The 15,647-nt window shown below is 45.4% G+C and overlaps 1 protein-coding gene across 12 annotated transcripts in view; it reads left to right on the forward strand.

Annotated features, from left to right (window-relative positions):
• The window catches only part of Dst (dystonin), a 400,583-nt gene that overhangs the window by 331,962 nt on the left and 52,974 nt on the right, over positions 1-15,647 (forward strand). For 9 of the 12 annotated variants that reach the window (XM_055606512.1, XM_055606422.1, XM_055606436.1 and 6 more), the window contains 10 exons: positions 691-861; positions 4,257-4,423; positions 6,043-6,202; positions 6,405-6,731; positions 7,235-7,319; positions 8,306-8,547; positions 9,276-9,482; positions 12,652-12,771; positions 12,961-13,068; positions 14,115-14,333. In XM_055606512.1, the coding sequence (XP_055462487.1) occupies positions 691-861; positions 4,257-4,423; positions 6,043-6,202; positions 6,405-6,731; positions 7,235-7,319; positions 8,306-8,547; positions 9,276-9,482; positions 12,652-12,771; positions 12,961-13,068; positions 14,115-14,333 (1,806 nt within the window). The remainder of the gene's footprint in view (positions 1-690; positions 862-4,256; positions 4,424-6,042; positions 6,203-6,404; positions 6,732-7,234; positions 7,320-8,305; positions 8,548-9,275; positions 9,483-12,651; positions 12,772-12,960; positions 13,069-14,114; positions 14,334-15,647) is intronic. The other 3 variants (XM_055606448.1, XM_055606520.1, XM_055606491.1) reach the window with 1 other exon arrangement.

Here is a 15,647-nt window from a genome sequence, read left to right on the forward strand (position 1 = left end):
CTTGGCTCCCGTGACTTGTATAGAGATGCAGGCTCCCTGTTATGTTCATATTTCTTGGGGAAATGCAGGTGAACATCCACTGACCCAGATGGACACTAACAACAGACTAATGTGGGATATCACTGAAGTCCACCTTGATGAAACCAATGACTTTGTTGTTGTTGTTGTTGTTGTTGTTTTTTAATGAGGGTTTACTTAAAGTGCATAAGTGATCCTCTCCACAGCTAAATCACCATAAAGACCCAACCCAACATGGTTATCGATAGCCTTTCACTTCCATAGTTTAGCATCAGCCAGGATCACTTGTAGCTGGCATATGGAGTAGCAGTAGCAGGAAGGAACCCTGGAGCAGGCCCTCCAGACCTCCCCAGGGAGTGTCAGTGCCTCCACTGCCATTGCCATAGACCTGGCTGCAGTGTGTCATCCTGCTCTGCTTGCCATGACTGCAGTGGCGAAGTCCACGAGTGCCATCTTGTTATGAACAGAGGGAAAGCACCATAGGGCGTGCGCACACGCACACACACACACACACACACACACACACACACACACACACACACGGAAGGAGGGGAAGGGAAAGTGTGTGTCTAAGGTAGGGAATAGTCATGAGAAGTGGTGTCTGGTGGGCAGATTTCCTTCTCTTTTTAATGAAACAAAAATAAGTAAGTTGAAACAACTGGACGTTTCCAGGTGGCTCAGCGAGCAGCCCAGCTTCAGGAGGCCCTGCTACACTGTGGAAGGTTCCAGGATGCTCTGGAGTCCCTGCTCAGCTGGATGGCAGACACTGAGGAGCTGGTGGCCAATCAGAAGCCTCCGTCAGCTGAGTTCAAAGTAGTGAAGGCCCAAATACAGGAGCAAAAGGTAAATCAGTGATGCTTCTCTTTGGTTTCATATAATGTCTTTTAAAAATGACAATAAAATGTGAGCCTCCTTGCTTATACTGATAGGATGTCATAGTAACGTTTTCTTGCTGCTTTTAATATTGTCAGTTACTCAACCAGCACTTACTGATTGTCTGCCCTGGCCAAGGTGTTGTTCTCGCTGAAGGAGATACAGCCATGAATGAAAACAGCAAGGGTCCCCATTGAGCGTTGAGTCCAAGGGAAAGAAAAGCTATACAAAAACCAATAAACAGAGTCAGGGTGTAGCCTGGAGTGATTTCAAAGCAGGGATAAGGTGGGAATCTGGACGTGACAGGGCCAGGGGTCAGGGCAGGAAACCCTGGAGTAAAGGGATACTGTGAGCAGCTTTAACTAGAACAGCCAAGAAATGTTTCACTGGCCGGTGGCATTTGAACAGAAACGCATGAGATTTATCCATACGAACTGTCCTTGTGTAGATTAAATACTGGCAAGCCCTCGGGGTTCAATGAGAGCTGATGAGGCCAGCCCTCTGTTCACACGTGCTTGGGGATGTGTGCTGCGTGTTCTGGTGCTGGTGGCCAGAGGACTGCTTGAGACAGCATGTACAGTTCTGGGGTTCTTCCTGGCGTAGTGGCCAGACATGGAGCACTGAATGACATTTCCACCGGTTTAGGGGCACTGATCTGAAAGGACGCGTGGCAGATCAGTAGGCGCTCCCTTTTGACTTTAAATGAGGAGTAGACTGGTTCTTTGAGATTGCATGAATGCACAAAGCTTTTAGTAAAGGATGTATGTATGTGCGCGTGAATGCAGAGGCCAGAGCAGGACGTCATTTCTTCCTCGTTTCCTCCTCACCTTTTCTCCTCTAGACAGGGTCTCTCACTGAACCAGGGGCTCGTCGCTTCAGCCTGACTCTCTGGCAGCGTTTCTTCAAACCTGTCTGTCTCCACCCACACATTGGGGATGTCAGAATTGCAGGCACATGCAGTCCTGCCTGGCTTTGTGTGTTGGTACTGGGGATTTGAACTCAGGTCCTTATGCTTGTAGAACAAGCATGTGTGCCTGCTGAACCATTTCCCCAACCCTTTTAATCAAGTTTTGATTTGTCTTCCTAGCCCTGGCTTAATTCAGTTAGCAGACATAATAATAATAATGATAACGGTGATGATGTAGGACACATTTCTGTGTGTGTGTGTGTGTGTGTGTGTGTGTGTGTGTGTGTGTGTGTGTTTTCTTGGAGTTGAGCCTAGGACTTTAGCCCTGCTTGGAAAGTTCCTTACCACTGAGCTGTATAGTCTCAGCCCTGTATATTATATATTTAAAAATTGCTAAAAGATTTTAAGTAGTCTCAGCACACACACAAATTGTAAGCCTGTTAATTAGTTGGGTCAAATTGTACTATGATGTACATGGGAATTAAAACATCACAAATTTACCCCATAAATAAATTCACTATTTGTTAGTTAAAACTTTAAAAAAAAAAAAAAATCCAGATTGGCCTCGGAATTTTAACAACTTACTGCTTCCTTTAACCCTAACATTACTTGTTAGCTCTCTAAAAATTCCCTGAGAACTTCAGTCAGTTGGGAAGTCACTGAGGAATGAAGCCAGGCCTTTGTCTCAGGCCTGTAGTCCCCGCCACTTAGCAGGAGGAGGGTCACAAGTCTGAGGCCTGCAGGAGTACAGCCTAGTGAGCAGCCCATCGAGCCCCTGCCTGGAAACGAAAAGGGAACAAGCAGCCTAGGGACATGATGTAATCACAGTGCGGGGTGGCCTGGGACGAGTGAGGCTCTAGTCCAGGCTCCGCTGCCAGACAACAGAAAAGGAGGACTGAGGAAACATACCGGAAACCCATCGCATCTCCGCGGCAGTTAATTACACAGCCACTACCATTAACTAATTTAACTTATTCTTTCAGGGATACTGAATAATGCTTAGCCAATGAATTCTACTTGTTGACTTTGTCTTTTTAATTGCCAAAGGTTTTGCTCTGCCAGTTCACGAAAAGAACCCCACTTGGACTGGCAAGATGTCTCAGAGGGTAAAGGGCTTGCCAGCAAGGCTGACAGCCTGAGGTCAGTCCTCAGAATACACCTCGAGGCAGTAGAGAACCAACCAACTGATTTCTCTTGCACACAGTTGTCACACACACACACACACACACACACACACACACACACACGTGCCATACACACGATAAATGTACTTTTTAAAGTATCTGATTACTTTGCGCTGTTTGGACGACACCCTGAGCTGTGTCAAGATCACTTTTCCCTCCAGAAGTACGCATTCCCCTTCCTGCCCTCCTCGGTGGTCTCTTCTTATAGTATTGGTGTAGCCTGTTACTTCCGGGCAGCTGTTTTCACTCCTTAGCTGTCTCTCAGGGTCAGAATAAGGGAGCAGAGGCCGGTCCAGCCAGCTCCTGGCTGGAACGCAGTGCCTGTGTGCACAGCTGCTCGGGAGGGATTTGGTCTGGTTAGTTAGGGCAAGGTGACCCTGAGTCTGGCACTCAGTTAGATTTAAACTGACTTTCCTTTCCACTGCTAAGTCTGTAGACTTCTTGGTAGCCCTTGAGATCCCAACACACCCCACATCCCCCTCCTTTTGGGTGTCAGAGAGCTCTGCTGAAGTTCTTGTCCTCGTGGGGTTTGAAATGCTGCTTCTACCCCTGTGGAAGGCCAGGAGCTTCCCTATGTCCTTCTGAGCTGCAGACTGGACCTGATTTTAACCTGCTTGCCTGTAATGCGTTGTCTCGTGTGAGAAGGGGTTTTGAAAACACTGGTGATTTATGAAAGTCTTTTGTTTTGGCAGAGTTGATAACTGCTGGGTGCTTAGGGCATTTCTGTCTTATGAAAGTAAGGAGGATGTTGTCCTTTCCCAGGACATGGTTTGGTCCGCTTCTCCTAAGTGTGCCTTCTACTCTTTGATTTTGTATCGAATCAGTCATGAAGATTACAGTGGTCTTATCTGTAGTTGTCTGTTGACAAAGCCACACCCTGTTGCCTGACACTGCAGTAATTGATCACTCAAGCAAATGCCTCTCCCCTTTCTTTTCCTGAAGTTTTCTTTTATGACATTTATTTATTTGTATGGCCTGCGTGTGCCAAAGCGTGCAGGTAGAGGTCAGAGGACAAGTTGCAGTGGTTAGTTCTACTCACCACCACGTGAGTGCCAGGAGTCAAACTCAGGTCCTCGGGCTCAGCCAGTAGCAGGCCACCTTGTCCTGCTGTACCATCTCCCTGGCCCCAGATGGATTATTTCTGAAAACCTGCTTCTCATATTTTTCTCATATCTGTCCATGCAAAATGTATGTCTCTTAGCAAAAGCGCCTAAGTTACGTTCTGCTTTCTGTTCACCCTCTGCCTTTTAAAATACTGCATGTTCTGCCTGAAGCTCCTGCAAAGACTGCTGGAAGACCGGAAGTCTACCGTGGAGATGATCAAACGGGAAGGAGAGAAGATAGCGGCTTTGGCAGAGCCTGCAGACCGGGCGAAGCTCTCCAGACAGCTGAGCCTCCTGGACAGCAGATGGGAGGCACTGCTTAGCAGAGCTGAAGCAAGGTACCGCGATGCTCCCGTTTCCTGGGAAACACTCAGGGCTGTGGGCCAGGGTGATACTTGCCTTTAAGTCCATATTCTCTACGTTTGTCCATTGGGGGTTGCGGGTCCTCACTCCTCATTCCCCCAATGTGGCTACCAGCTATATCCCTGCTCATTAAGAAAGCATTTGCCTTGAGGGTAACTCATTCATCTGTGTGTTACACTTCATGGTCCCCTACCATTCATCAGACGCAGAGCTACGTGTTGGATTGTAAGGATGAGCCAGACAGATCACCTCTGCCCAGACAGGTGCAGACCAGTAGAGTGAGAGCCATTGAAAAGTGATGGCCAGGGTGATGCTCTGGAGTGAAGACACAGCATGTGAGGAAGCACATAATAAGAAGTGCGGAGGCAAGGGCGTGATGACCGTGTCTTAAGGAAGGAGTGAAGCAGTGGGCGGTGTGTGCCCTCCGTGAAGAGTGTGGCTCTCGCTCATGATTCCCTTCTTTTCCAGAGTCACAGTCAGTGCAGCACCTCCTGTCAGCAATGAAACTACTTTGCTTTGTTCCGACGGGGAGCGGCTACTTGGGAGAATAGTCACCCAGAGTGATTGGATTGGCAGTCAAATAGCTGTACCGCATAATTCCTACCTCTTTGTGTGCTAATAGTTTGTGATATAATGACTTGGAGCTAGGCTTGGTGGCGCACACCTTTAATGCCAGCACTCAGAAGGCAGAGGCGTGTGGATACCTATGAGTTATAGGCCACCTGGATATACATAGCATCCAAGGCTACATAATGAGACTCTGTCTCAAAACAATAACTAAAAAGGCATGGAGATTGTATTTTGTTCCCGCTGCCAGTTTCTGTAATTCCTCTCAGCTTCATAGGAAGCTTGTTTCCCAGATCATAGTATTCCCTTCAAAACATCAACATGTTAGCAGGATAAGGCAACAGCCAGATCTCAGCAGAGGGCTCATAGCTCGGCTGATGAATCAGATGCCCTGCTGTGGACCAGCCCAGTCACGAGCCTGAGAGAAAAATGGAAGCAGGACCAGAATGGATGCTTGGATGCTCCGCTACAGCCATGTGCTTCTGAAAGTACCTCACCTTGTACTAAATTAGAGGATCTCTCCTATTTTTTTGACATTTAAGTCCACAAAGTATTAACTATTGCGTTTGACAAGTACACTTGATGCTGTATTTTTGTAATGTAGCTATTCTTCAAGCTTTAAAATCCACTTCTAACCACCTTATTAGAAATAACTTCAGTGACTGTCACTTTTATGGAAAGTCATATCTAAAGTGCTCATAGCAAGGCCAAGCATAAAGTCTGTCTTCAGTAGTGTTTCTTGTCAGTCTTCCTATTGCTGCTGCCTTTAAGAACGGTTATAGTTGAGATGCATATTCAGGCGAAATGTCTTCCACCCTTCCTGATGTTCAGGCTACCTTGTTTAATTTCATCTAGCGAGAGCTGTTTTAACACATCCTTTAAGTATCTGTGACTCAAAGTTTAGCCTTAGATGGCGTCTGTGAGGCCGCATTCAGAATAGAATGGCAGGAGCCGGACTGAAGATCTTGGCTGACTATTTTACACATTCTCTGACCCTAACTGACCTTCATCTCCGGCAAATGTATAGGAACCGTCAACTGGAAGGAATCTCTGTAGTAGCTCAGGAGTTTCATGAGACCTTGGAGCCGCTGAATGAGTGGCTTACAGCCATAGAAAAGAGGCTGGCAAACTCCGAGCCCATAGGAACCCAGGCACTGAAGCTGGAGGAGCAGATTGCACAGCACAAGGTGAGGCAGGTCACGTGCCCGTGAGGCTCCGTTTCTCATTAATTTTATGGTTTTCCCGACATACGTTTGTTTATATCGTGCATAATTGCAAAACTAAATCCACTTTTTAAAAACATCATCCTTTGGTTCTGTTTATGTTTCCATTTGCCCATTCCTTTTTGTTTTGTTTTGTTTTTTGTTTCCTTTCTTGAACTTTGTTTAGGTTTTAGAGGATGACATCATCAATCACAATAAACATTTGCACCAGGCTGTTAGCATTGGCCAGTCATTAAAGGTTCTGAGCTCCAGGGAGGATAAAGAGATGGTGCAGAGTAAACTAGACTTCTCCCAGGTGTGGTACTTTGAGATTCAAGAGAGAAGTCACAGCAGGTCTGAGCTCCTGCAGCAGGCCCTGTGCAATGCTAAGATTTTTGGGGAAGATGAAGTTGAGCTGATGAACTGGCTGAACGAAGTGCATGGCAAGCTGAGCAAGCTGTCAGTCCAGGACCACAGCACAGAGGCGCTGTGGGAGCAGCACTCTGAACTCCGGGTATCTCCATTTATTTATTTTATTTTCTCTCTCTCTTTTTTCATTTCAGTTGTCATTAATTTTATTTATTTTTCTTGTCTGTATATTATTTCATGCCCATTACAACTCATGTGTTTCGTTATACTTGTAATCGACTCTTTCTTGTGTGTACGGTGTACCTTTAATGCCACGAGATTAAATTTACCCACTTAGCTGGCCTTTTCACGGCTTATTCGGGATGATTACTGTTGTGTGTGAGGACCCACAGTGAACCTCCACAGAGACAATATTTATAAGACCCTCGGGGTTTTCTGACATGGGCGTGCAGTGAGTCATGTTGAACGAGCACAGGGCAAGGAACATGGGGAGAGAGAGGGGAATGGGCATGGGGGTGGACAGTTTAAAGTGTGAGGCATTCCTGCAGCTCTGTCACCGTAGAGCCCAGTAAACTTTCTCTGAGGTTAGCAAGTGCTGTTGCAGACCGAAATCCCCGTCTTCCATGCAAATGGTACCTATGTTTTTAGGCTCTACAAGAAGACATCCTCCTCAGGAAACAGAATGTCGATCAGGCACTGCTGAATGGCTTAGAACTGCTCAAACAAACCACAGGTGAGATGCCTCAGCTCTGGTCATCACGGCAGGGTTCTACAGTCTCACCAGGCTATGTCCAGGGTGGGGGCATAAAGACAGAGTTCAGAGGCAGCTCTAAGACTTCATCCTGTGGAATGCCTTGAAGGGCAGTCAAGAGGTCTTTGAGTGTGATCTCACCGGAGTCCTTGGCGAACGCTGTGTGTATTACTCATAGCATAAAGTGCTTGGCATCAGAGCTGGCCGGAGAGGCCTGCGCTCTAGCTACTTCAGTCTTCTACTGATGAAAGTAAACTGCATCGCAGCGATGCTTGCTACGGTAATCCACAGGATTAAATTCTCCAAGCTCGGGTCACTAAGAAAACAGATGTACAGCTTAATGCCGACATGGGAGGCTTTGAGCAACTCAGAGAAATGAAGTTATATTCACAATCCTTTTGGCTACCGGAAAGTTCTGGTCTCTTTCGGCATGGGTGTGTGCACATGGAGCAGTTGTCATTCATTTGTGATAAAGGCATGAGATAAAGTATCTAGAACTTTGGATTAAAAGTCTGAAGCTCAGGGCATATAATTCATGTCTGTCTGAAAAGGAAGCAGAGGCAGATAAAGTTCCCCGGAAGTGTGGAAGTGAGCGATAATGAATAAGCGCAGGCAGTTTAAATATCCTGCCAGACGTAACCCACCTTATAAACTGTGACATCAGTGGCCCGAGCGCTGGTAGTTTTAGCCCTCATTCTTCAAAGACAGAAAGCTTTGTAAAGTAAATGAAGCACTGCACATAAGGGAAGTTTCTGTAGCCCATGCCATTTACGTTTCTGTTGTTAGCGATAGTGCGGTGGCTAGCAGTCTGGGGAAGGAGTAAGAACATCTTTTGCATCAGATCATCTTTAGAAAACTGGCTCCTCATTCTTCCAATACACATCATCAGTAGCATCTGAAGAGACACTGTGCCCCTCACCTTTTTTTTTATTCTTCCATAAGAATTAAGACATCTTTTGCAATCTTAGGTGATGAAGTCTTAATAATTCAAGATAAGTTGGAAGCCATTAAAACAAGGTACAAAGACATCACCAAGTTGAGTGCCGACGTAGCGAAGACCCTGGACCACGCTCTGCAGCTGGCTGGGCAGGTGCAGTGCATGCGTAAGGAGCTGTGCAGCTGGCTGGACAAGGTGGAAGTGGAGCTTCTGTCCTACGAGACTCAGGTCCTGAGCGGAGAAGCCGCAAGCCAAGTGCAAGAGAGACAGAAAGTATGCCTTTGCGCATCTCACACACATTTGTTACCTGGGAAGGGTGTGTTGGTGGGCGGGGCCTGGCTGACTGGCCCAGTGGTGTGTCAGTCCACCGTAAGAGTCACGTGGCTGGGAATGTAGTCCCCTGCCCCAGATAAAACAATGAAGAAGGAAAAACGGAGAAAGGAGATGGTCCTTGTTTCTGAGACGTGTTAGCTTGGTCAGGAAAAGATTTCTGTCAGAGCTGGGTAGCATGAGGGAATTTTTCTGGCAACATCCCAAAAGTGCGTTGCCTTTCTGAGAGCTTTCATTCCAGAGACATCAGCTTCGGATCCCATAGGGGTGGGAGGGAGCTGAGGCGGCTTCAATGGGGCGGCACCAGCTCGCCCGCCCTCCGTGCAGGCCCTATTCCTGTGGAGGGGAGCAACCCCCTTGTTTTAGTTCTGTTACCTGGTCACTCACATGTTTGCTTGAGTCTCTTTTTTTCCAAACTGTAAATATTTATTTTCCATTTCAAAGATAAACTCTTGCCATGTTGACAAATGAGCTGTCCTCTAAACCTCTCTGGAAACACTTTCGGTTTTGCAAAATAGCTATAAATAAAGGAGGTTTATTTAGCTCAGATGGAACTAACCAGGCCAAGCAGAGCCTTGTCAGCCAGCAGAAAACACACGCCCCTCCCCCATCCCCAAGAACAGAGGGAGAGCCTGCCATAACGTTTACCAGTATGTTTGCATGTCTTCAAGGAACTGAAAAAAGAAGTTAAGAGCAACAAAGCCTTACTGGATTCTCTAAACGAAGTGAGCGGCGCCTTGTTGGAGCTGGTACCCTGGAGGGCGAGAGAAGGGCTGGAGAAGATGATAGCGGAGGACAATGAGCGCTACCGGCTGGTGAGCGACACCATCACCCAGAAAGTGGAAGAGATGGATGCTGCCATTCTGCGGTCTCAGCAGGTAGGACCAGCGCCTTGTTGCCGAGGCAACAGGTGTTCTCCAGCTTCCCAGGGTCCTACCTGAACAGACATGTCTGCGGCTGCATTTCCATTCCAAGTGCTGTGCTTCCAAAATGAGCCGGGGGGGGGGGGGGGCTACATCTGAGTACCACAGCACTGCTGATCTGCACACGGGTGCATCTGTGAGTTAATAGTTCGAATCAGGTCAGTATCTGCCGAATATTGGCATGCGGCTGAAGCAAAGAAAAAGAAAAAGTCTTTGTTTTTGAAAGGAAAACATCTTGGTGATGGAGAGTTTTTTCCAAAGATGACTAAAGGGGGAAAAAATTATAGTTTCTGACCTGTCTGTGGCTCACACAGTTTCTACTCTAAAGTTTTAGAGAATTCTTCTGTTAGCCACAGCCCTGTGGAAAATGGTGGGCAGTGAAGGCAGGTCCTGCAAGTAGACATTTATCGTGCATACTTGATTTCTACTGAAATCTTTGTGGCTGTTTACGTTAAGTCATCGTGTTTGGGCTGCAAACTTTGTGTGGGCTTATATGGTTTTGTAGCATGAGTGCGCAGGAGATGTGTGACTAAACTTTTCAGTCACACCAGGCAAAAGCAAGAAGCACAAGCCTACCCTGGGAGGGAGTCTCCGAGGCTGGTTTTCTAGCATTGCACAACTGTAATGGGTAGGTTCTAAAGCTTCCTGCTCCGCCCTTACTTCAGCATAATGGTCTTGGATCACAAAGGCTGATGGAAGGCCATGGTATTTTCCTGCCTAGGAAGTTTCTGTGAGGGGCATTCATGCCTGAGGAATGTGTTTGCCTGCCTGTTCTACAGTTTGCAGGAATTTGTATGCCTCATTGTTGTAGGAAAGTGGGTATATTTGTCTGTGAAGTTTATTCAGCTATTTTAAAATGTTTTTTTTCATTAAAATGTATTTGAACATTTCAGGGCTGGCACCCAAGACTTCTCAGAGTAACAGGACAAATATTCTTTCCTCTGGGAGCAGGATTCTCTTGCAAGTCTGACTGTGTTCAGTTAGTTGAGTGATGAGAGACAGACACGGCCCGAATTACAGGTTGAGTTCATATTGGCAAGCATAAACTGAAGTGTGCTCAGTCACAAACTACAGAGCAGTTATAGTAAAAAATGTTTGCAAGTGTTTCCGAAAAATTAAAAAAAAAAAAAGTAATCTTAAAATGTCCATCCTTAAAGAAAACAATATTGGCCAGACATTGTGGCATATTCCTTTAATCCTAACACTCTGGAGACAGATGGATCTCAACCTGGTCTTTATGTGGATTTAAACTTTTCTTTCATCTTTTTATATCTATCTTCACTGAGGCAGAAGCAACTGGGAGTGCTGCCAGGGGAGGAGAAAACCCATGATCCCTTGGGCTGTAGGGCATATGCCTCCTTTTTGTTGGGTGAGGCTGGTTTTCCCAGCCCTCTGTGCAGTCTCTCCTGAGAGCACAGAGAGGGCAGCCATGATGGTCTAACACCAAGGGAACAGAGTGAAGGAGAAGTGCCTCATTACCACACAGCCAGGTGAAGTCCGGACTCCACTGTAGGAAGAAGCTTAGCTTCGAGCCAGTGGGACTAAAGCTTTGGCCCCTTCTTAACATCATCCTGGAAGGGATATTAGGAACCTTGTCACAGACTCAAGGGTGAAATTCTGGGCTCCTCAAGCTGTCTCTCTTGGTGTGGGTGAGCAGGACAACCATTTTGTTCTACAACATTTGATTGGCTTGGAGTGGGATTGTCTTGTTGCTGTCTCAGTTGTGTGTCGCCAGGCCCCAAGTCTAGAAAGTACATTCACATGGCTTTACTTTCCAAGACCCTTCCCAGTGTCCTTTGGCTAAAGAGAGCAGGGTTCTCCTGGGGCTGTGTCCATTGGTGTGTATGGGTTACTTGTTCTGTGCCTAACCTCAGATAGATGAGGTGCAAAGAAATATCAGAGAACATGTCATGCTTGGGTTGCTGATCCTCAGGACCCCAAGGTCCAGGGCGCTCTCTCTGCCCTGCTCTCTGTGTTGCAGTTGCATATCTGTATGTCATGCCTGGGGTTCTTAATTATACTTAGCTTGGAATGAGGAGACTCAGTCTGTTCCATTTTTCTCCTGTGTTTACATTGTGTTAATGTGGAGTCTTTAAAGTAGAATTATTTTCTAACTTACTTTCCAGCCCCACCCTTCTATTTTCTTCCCTAATTTTCCTGCGTTGCTCCAGTTTGGATTTTTAGTTTCTCTTCAAAAGCAGGGCATTCAGGCAATGCCCATTTCCCATTAATTCTTCCAGCTAAGGCTTTCATACATTTCTCTTTAGCCGAGATAGTGACACTCATCCCTACTCAGTTCAGAATGGCGTTGAGAGTTTATCTGATGTGAAACACTCAGAACATTTGTCCTCTTTGTGCGCTGGGACAGAAGCAAAATGTGGGATGTATACATAATAAATGAAAAGGCAGGAATTTGTATGGTAGCTCACAAGTGTGACTGTCCCAGTTTCTTAGGGAGAAAGTCACTAAATTACCAACAATATTAAGTCTGGATTTTAATTTTTTTTCTCATTTTATGCTTTAAAATTGTCTACCATGCTATGCGTTATTGTTATAATGAGGAGCATAAACTCAAACATTTAGGAATGATCTTATATATGTTTAAAGTCCGGTATTAAATGAGATGGTTACAAGTTGTTTACAATTAAGTATATTTTTCATACACAAATATAGATATTTGTACCTATATTTATATATAAGCACATAAAATAAAAAAGTGGGAACATTTTATTCTTTAATCAAGGAGCACGTAATTTGATGGCACAGTGCTACCTGCCTGTGTGAGAATTGAAGTCACAGGAAAAGAACTTTTTAAGATGGTATCTAATTGTCAACTTTTACAGCAGGTAACATTTGGAGTCTAAGACACATGAAAAGAAGGCCATGGAGCTAGCCGTCCTTACATCCTTACTGTGCTGTTTCTGTCCAGCAGAGCCTAGGAGCTTGTGGACAGAGTTCTTCTCTCTCTATTACTCGGTTATCCATGATTTATTTTAGGGTGCTATGAGAAGAGAAACTGAGAGTCTCCAGTTAGGGAAGGGGGAGTTCAGGAGCAGTGTAAATAGGTAGTTTCTCTGGCCCCAGCTGCAGGAACTTACTGACCTAATTATTATCTTTTGTTTAGTTTGACCAAGCGGCAGATGCTGAGTTGTCCTGGATTACTGAAACAGAGAAGAAATTAATGTCTCTGGGTGACATCAGGCTTGAGCAAGACCAGACTTCTGCTCAGCTGCAGGTTCAAAAGGTAAAGAAATACATTTCCAGTTGCTGTCTCAGTTGTGTCTCCAGGCCCCAAGTCTAGAAAATACATTCACACGGCTTTACTTTCCAAGACCCTGTCAGTGGAACGCGCTATTTTCAGCTCCTTTGCCTACTTGCCTTCCCTGAATCAGACACTTTCTTTGTATATTTGTCTTTGTTTGGTAAATCACAGGCTTTCACCATGGATATTTTGAGACACAAGGATATTATTGATGAACTTGTTAAATCTGGATATAAAATCATGACCACATCTACTGAAGAGGAAAAGCAGTCCATGAAGGTATCACCTTGTCCATATTGCTAGGCCGTGAACTTTGAATGAATAGCATCCACTGAGCACCGAGTTCTAGAAGGGCACTTTCTCTGTATCTGCAGCTGTTGTTTAATCATTAAATTTAAATCAGGCGTCTTTTAAGGTTACAGAATGACCATGGAAACCAATCCCCAGAGGACTGTCTATCTGAACACATCTGAGCCATTACAAAGTTTCCTTGATTAACTAGCACACACTGAACATTCAGTCAGTATTAGCTGTGGTATTGTTAGGGTGGAATGTCAGCTTATGTGAGTCATAAGGCATGTCACCTATGGGTCATACGCTTTTGGAACATTTGTAACTTTTAAGCTGAAACAAAATCTAAAATATGTAGGTCTTCATTCTCTCTAAAGTTACTCTAAGCCAGTAGGGGAGCAAATAGCTAAGGAAAATATAGGTATTTGTAGTTTTAATGGTTCTGCAGATTGGTAGAAAACCATCCACAGGTAAAAGTGGTTGGCTCAATTTACGTACTTAAAGCTTAAAGAAATGACTGCATGCTAATACTTCCAGCTAAGTATATGACCCCAAATAAAAATATGTAAATATCCGTGCCTCAAATTTCATTTTAGATAAAATACATTTTCTTTCAGGAAGACCACAAGTAGAGTTTATACATAGTACAGTGGCCTACTTTGATTCCCATTCATGTAATTGATTTTATTTGTAATTGGTTTTTGTTCATATGATTTCATTTGTAAAGTTGATCTTTTTTTCTTTAGATGGTAATGTAAATCTTGCTAGACTTTATGAACCTACTTTCTAACCCTGGGAACAGCATGAGAGTACCAGAGGATTCTGCTTATTATATTTCAGCATCTTGTGCATAAAAAAATTGATTAACAAGAGTATGTGCATAGACACAGTTCATCTGAGCAGCTTTTCCTTATGCATTCATTTCATGTACAACTGTTGTGTGCCCGCTCTGTGCCAGATGTACATAGCTGGTCAGAGCAACCCCAACTGCAACTACTAGCCTGACAGACGTATTTCCTCACCTTGTTTTCTAGAAAAAACTGGATAAGGTATTGAAGAACTATGACGCCATCTGCCAGATAAACTCAGAGAGGCACCTGCAGCTGGAGCGGGCACAGTCACTCGTCAGCCAGTTCTGGGAAACGTATGAGGAGCTCTGGCCATGGCTGACGGAAACCCAGAGAACCATCTCCCAGCTGCCCGCCCCAGCCCTGGAGTACGAAACTCTGAGACGGCAGCAGGAAGAGCACCGGGTGAGAACGAGAGAACGAGCCATTAACTGGGATACTGGTCTCTAATGCAGTGTTTAAAGTGCTGTAAGACACCATGCAGAAACAGGGCATTTTAGAAAGGCTACGGTGCGTGTCGTCTGCCTCCCTCACGGCTGGGTAGCTGTCACTCACTGTGTGACACAACTTTCATAGAGAAGCGTGTGCTACCGCCCATCTGGGTTGGAAAAAGAACACCATTTCCAATGTTAGCTGGGAGCTTTTGGGGTGCTTTCAGTTATATAGGTTGAACTGCTTTCCACATACATATGTTGGATATGCTCTGTGCATCATATGTCGTGGTCAGAGCCGTCTAAAATATTAAAAAGTAGAGCAGAAGTACACAGAAGAGCCATCATACACACAAAGCCATCGAGTGCAGAGAATCTGCACAGCGGCATGTATCTGTCAGAACAGCAATGTCAAGAAAGCCACAAAGTATCGACAGGTTGGGGCTGGGTAACAGCCCCATGTGACTCCATGCTGGCTGTTAGCAGGCCGTCCCTCCTCCACACTGTGCCATTGCTGGAGGGTGACCTAAAGTACAGGAAATGTATGTGGAACTCTGGCAGTTGGAAGTCCTCCCTCTAGCAGTCACTTAAAACGTATTTTTTTAAGTGACTCTTTAGTGTCACTTGAAACGTGTAAGAATCTGGTTGGAAGAGCGTTCACGTTGCAGACGATCTGAACCCCCTTCTGCTTATGGGCTTGAGAACCTATGATACATATTTTCTTTAAATACACCTTACAGTAGTGTTCAGCATACAGTCGTGTGTTTGATAAATTCATCACCCTTGAAATTTTAACAGTTTATAATAATAAACGGGGCGGGAGAGATGGCTTGGCAGTCGAGAGCACTCGCTGCCCTTGGAGAGATCTGGTGTACGTTCTCGGCACCCACGTGGCAGCTCACCACCTTCCCCGTAACCACACACACAAATAAGTGTAATAAGATAACCAATAGAGACAAAGGATGTATTTAGTGTCCATATGCACTGTATATGCATACAACAGGCCCTACTGTACATGTATGAACATGATGTAATATTTGTGAGTATCCATCTGGTCCTGGCTCACACGTGTGAGCACAGCGCCCGAGGCTCACGTCACCCTCATCCCTCTCTGTATTGAGGTTTTTAAGATCCTGGCATCATGTCTTTCTTCCCCCCGAGATTCCTCCTGTTCTTGATGTCTCCTCCCCGAGTCATTTCTGCATTTGTTATGAATTTGCAGAAAGAAGCATGCAAGAGCCATGGCTCAGCCTAGGGGTCCAGCCTGCTTCTCCACAGGTGTGACACT

This window comes from Psammomys obesus, unplaced genomic scaffold (assembly GCF_907164565.1).
Source record: "Psammomys obesus unplaced genomic scaffold, mPsaObe1.curated_primary_1811, whole genome shotgun sequence".
Classification (NCBI taxonomy): domain Eukaryota; kingdom Metazoa; phylum Chordata; class Mammalia; order Rodentia; family Muridae; genus Psammomys; species Psammomys obesus.